The sequence below is a fragment of the Atractosteus spatula genome, chromosome 6 (genome assembly GCF_055471065.1).
Source record: "Atractosteus spatula isolate fAtrSpa1 chromosome 6, fAtrSpa1.hap1, whole genome shotgun sequence".
Taxonomy (NCBI): Eukaryota; Metazoa; Chordata; class Actinopteri; order Semionotiformes; family Lepisosteidae; genus Atractosteus; species Atractosteus spatula.
The window spans coordinates 31,977,646-31,982,609 of record NC_142711.1 but is presented as its reverse complement, the minus strand read 5'-3'; the positions used below and the strand labels follow the sequence as shown (position 1 = coordinate 31,982,609).

Below are 4,964 nucleotides of genomic sequence, written 5' to 3'. Positions count from 1 at the left end.
AGGAGTGACTGCAGCAATAATCACACAAATGTAGAAATTTAAAAGAGCAAGAGGTCACCTTAGTGCTTTCCACTATGAGGAAATTTATTGTGTAGTTCTGGTAGTGTTATCACTGACCATTGCACTTCCTCTCCAAATGGGCTGTTCATGTACTCACATCTCTCTGACTGGCATAAAGAACATACTGTATCTTTACAAGATTAAGAAATCAATATTTTTGAAGGCCAAAATCAATATTTACTTTGAGGGGCACAATACATAAACACCCTCAACTCCTTTCCATGATTGTCTACTGTTACCTTTCCCACAATGTACCATTGAGCAAGTTATTGATTTGCTTTAGTACTGCCTCCTTCATTTTGTTTTCAAATTGACTGGAAAGTTTGAAACTCGAAGATATGTCATGACACAATTCCCCCAAACTAAAGATTCCTAAATTCCTCAAAGACAAACATCCACCATGTTCTGCAGCGTGTTGCACAATTTCAGAACGTTCAAAAGGCTGTCTGCTGTCTGGGGCAGATTATAAACCCCAGCTCACAGACAAGAGCTCACAGACAAGATGAGAACTTCAGTTGAATATCTGCTGCTGCTCTGCATGGCTGCTGTGGCCACTGTGTCTCTAGCAAAGAAGACCTTCAGCTACACGGATGCTCTCTCAGCAGCGACAGCTCATTACAACCAGGAAAGTGTGGAGACTAATGCTTTCAAACCTCCCAAAGTAGCTCCTCTAAAGGGAATGGTAAGTCAGTATTGACTGAGTACAGTCTCAGATTATATTTTCCTGGAAGTGAATTATAAAACAGTCTGTACATAAAGACATCAAAGCATTAAATAAAGTATATTAAAACATTTCATAACAGTAGCATTTTTGTTTAAAAGCCGTCAAACAGTTCAAAGTAGTCCAATTATTCAGTCAATTAAGGGTTCAATTGAGTAACTGAGAGCTGAAATTGTTAAAACGGGAAGGTGGTCAGCACAATGATTTATATGACTCTTATGCAGGATGTGTCCTGGTTATCTCTCTTTTTCAGTCAATGTTCATTCCTGGTGATGGCTCTGGAACCGAGTATACTATAAGATTCATTTTGAAGGAGACTGTGTGCCCCAGACTTGTGGATTATGGAAAGGAAGAATGTGACTTCAAGGAAAATGGGGTAAGCTCTAGCTGTGCTTTATTCTTCACTATAGCCAAAAATACTGTACCTCTGATATAATATGTTTTCTTTGTGCACCCTACAACTAACTTCTAAAATGGTATAATGTTAATTCCTGCTATGTAGTGAAATCAATTTGGGGAAACTAAACTGAAATCAATATGTTACTAGGCACACAGTATTTACTCTTTTGCTACAGTATTCTCTGGGTGATGTGCAAAGCAGGTCATTGATAATACCTTTGCTGTTTTGCAAAACACATTGCATTCAGTTCATCCAGATATTTACCAAGAGATAATACAGCCCTTAAACACTTCTCAAGTCCCATAGCAATAAACAACAGTGGGCATTTCCTCTTTCTCTTTTGCAGTCTTTAAAGAAGTGCACAGGTCTTGTCACGGTTGTGAGAGCTAAGCCAGGAGAAGCAAGCGCCGTAGTAGTGACCTGTGAAGAAGTTACAGACCCAGAGGAGCGCAAGGTAAATCCTTCAAAAAAGTAGCTAAAAAGACATCTCTGGAGTAAATTATTTCAACTGTGAATGTTTTGACATTGAATAAGGTTTGCATGTTTTTTATGTTTTAAATATTATCTTCAACACAAATATGACATACCCTGATGCCTAGTGTAATTTAATCATGTACAGTATCACATTTTCTAAATATAAAAGGTATGATCAGAACAATTACAAGCAATGGCCAGTATTCAACAAATTGAACTTTTACTGACAATCATGAAACACATGACAAGCAAGTACTAAAATCATCATTACACGTGGTAATATGTCCAGATATGAAATATATTTGTCTTAATCTTGTTTTTAAACCCAGACGTATCATACTTGGTGTTTTACTTGCTTTTCCACTTAATGATTGAAATCCAGATTTGTCTCAGTATATTTAATGCCTCCTGATTTGTGAGTAGTTTGATGTCTGTGAATCACTAAGACATTTCTTCAATGAGATATTTATGTGAAAAAGGACTATATTTAAGAAGAAAAGAAAGAAAGTGGCCCAGAAAATATCAATATTTCAATTGTGCTTATACTGTATGTCATAATCATAGAATGCCTGAAAAACCAAAAAAATAACAATTAAAATGGCTTTTTGGTGCCAATACATGTAATGTTTTTTTTAGTTTTTCTTGAATTATCAAAAAGTATGTAATGTCTTTTCGTTACCTGCTATCTTTAATCTCTATTTCAGAAACTTGAAGAGCCACCCAGCTGGTGGTATCTTTTTGGTGGATCATAAGAACATGTCAGGAAAAGCAATATTTTCCCTGGAGCTCACCTGCGGACCTTTGTGACCAATATTATCATTGTACTGACCATTGTGGGTGATTTGATTCAATAAAGCTCTTTTATTTTATTACATGCTTTCTGTTTGCTTTTGTGTGTTTTGAAGAACCATTGTGGTTGGCAATATTTTTATATAAGGTTTTCTATATTAATTCGCTTCATTTAAGAGTCATTATATACAGTACAGTAGGAGCCTTTCTACAGATTATTTAAGGAAGCAGAATTTCTTTGGGCCTTCAAAGAGCAACAAAGAAATTATCCAGTTAAGTCATCTTTTCATGAGGACCTACAGTATTGCTCTAGGTTAATTCTTTTATATATTTGTCAATAATCAAATAATAACCTATGACACAAAAAATAAACTTAGATTTCAGATCAGTTTTATTATTAAGAGAAATAATTATAACACGTGTATCCATCCTGACAATGTTTTTACTATACCCTATGATGGAAAATATTTGTTGGCACATACAGTAGAATCAAGAGATATAGGATCATACAGGCGTTGAACTCCTGGATTCAGCTGTGGTATCTTTGAAGTTAAAACTGTCTGGGATAATAGTAAAGTCAGCTTGTATTTAAAACCTGGTACCTAGCTGTGGTTTGGGTTAAACAGTAATCCTTAAATTAATATTTAACCTATTTAATCAGGGGCTAGCCACACTTATGGGCACTACATGAAAAATCCGTCTTCCAAACCATTTGATAGATCACTCTGAAAAATCTTTCCTCAGTACATCTGTCCAGGAGATTGTCTGCTTTTAGGTCACTTCAAAGAATTCTCATAGAACTAAGCAGAAATTATCTCTAGGTTGTAATGTTCCTCAAAATTATTGTCTATACTCCAAATTAAGTTATCAGTTTTTAACCTAATTCTTTGTTTTAATTAATTTACTATAAACTAGAACTTTTGAGTCAAAAGAAAAACACTTAAAACCACAAAAACCTAACTAAAATTGTGGCTAGACATATTGTAATAAAGTGGCAACAATTGAGGTCACCAGATGTGGGTGACAGAGAACAATTTAATCTCTCTGACGCCCCACATGAGAATGCTAACAAGCAGAGATCACCTGCAGCTGGACTAGCCATTGAACTAGCCATTTCTCTAGGTAATCAATGGAGTTTATGATGTCTTTGTGGGAAGTAAGAGTTCAGTGTGCATTTAGGCTGAAGTGAAGAAAGAGAGAAAGTGAGAACTCCATGGCTAGGAGTTCTTAGTAGAACCAGATTGTGCTGGACATTAGGCATGTTGGCTCACTAAACTTCAGGCAGCTTGAAGAAGATATACAGTATCAACGCTGTGCTGAGCTACACCTCAGATCCTGGACGGCCACGTTGCGTGGATAATTCCTTTACAAGGTTATGGATGTGTTGCTGCCATGATATAGGAGTTGCTTTCTGGACCAGAGGTGAAATGAGGTATCATTGTTAGTTATATAAGAAAAACTGTAACAAGTTCAGCTATTGTTTGTCTGTTGTGAGCTTTTTTATAGATGAAGGGCTAACATTCCAAAATGTACTCTAATACAAAAGACACTGTTATTGTTGTAGCTCGCAACAAATACATCCTTAGTTCTCTTAGTATTCTAACTGGTATTGATTTCATTGTAGACATAAGTTTACAAACAGCTTGGCCTCTGGATGTATGGGAAGCAGAGAGAAGCTGTGCGGGTTTTGGGAAGCCCTGAACAGAGCACACTGTACTTTTGCTCTGTGTATCTGAGACCTCAGAGAGGGTGGTGAAACAGTGAGAAAGTGAAGAAATAGAGGTGGTTGGGCCTGCCCGAAGGGAAGAACAGAGGGTCTGCAGCTGTGCCAGTGTCGGACACGTCATCAGAAATTTCCAAACGTTCTTGTTTACAGTATATGACCTTCAGTCAATTCACAGCAGACCTGGGAAAAAAAGAACACATTTTAAATGGGTAATGTAAATAAATTAATGTAGCATTCCTCTGCCTACCGGGCAGTGGACTGGACCATCGCCCTTCGACCCCTTCCCAGCAGCAGTTTCCCTTTCCTTCCATAAGAGTTACAGTGTATAAGAGGGGACCCCGAGGCATGGCATTCGCTCTTTTTCGCTCACGGCATTCTAGAGGTTACCTTGCAGCTGTGAGCTCCGTCTTCCATCCTCCACCTGCCAGCAACTAGCGCACTTCTGTATACAAAAAGGCAATAAATTCCTCTCCTTACTGCTGCAGCTCGCCTTCTGTCTGCTCATTCTCTCATCCTCACTCCGAGTCAACTGATTCGCCACATTAATATTAATTCAATCTGAAATTAACTAAGAATTTGTATCTCCTTAGAATAGCTCCAGCTATATGTATTGTAACCTCTATCAAAACAACCTTATTGATGTTTGAGGTGCTTCATAGAGAATCCCTCTCTCTTGCACACTAATGTGCAATTTAATAATAATTGCTTACATTTTTATATAGCGCTTTTCTGGACACTCCACTCAAAGCGCTTTACAGGTAATGGGGACTCCCCTCCACCACCACCAATGTGCA

At 37.6% G+C, this 4,964-nt stretch overlaps 1 protein-coding gene across 1 annotated transcript; it reads left to right on the top strand.

Annotated features, from left to right (window-relative positions):
* The first annotated feature begins 530 nt into the window (after nt 1-530).
* LOC148832762 (protegrin-2-like) lies at nt 531-2,524 on the top strand. Its single transcript, XM_088919313.1, has 4 exons — nt 531-742; nt 1,035-1,157; nt 1,528-1,635; nt 2,360-2,524. Exons 1-4 carry the CDS (start codon nt 563-565, stop codon nt 2,405-2,407), a joined length of 459 nt encoding a protein of 152 aa, XP_088775439.1. The 5' UTR covers nt 531-562; the 3' UTR covers nt 2,408-2,524.
* The last annotated feature ends 2,440 nt before the right edge of the window (nt 2,525-4,964 follow it).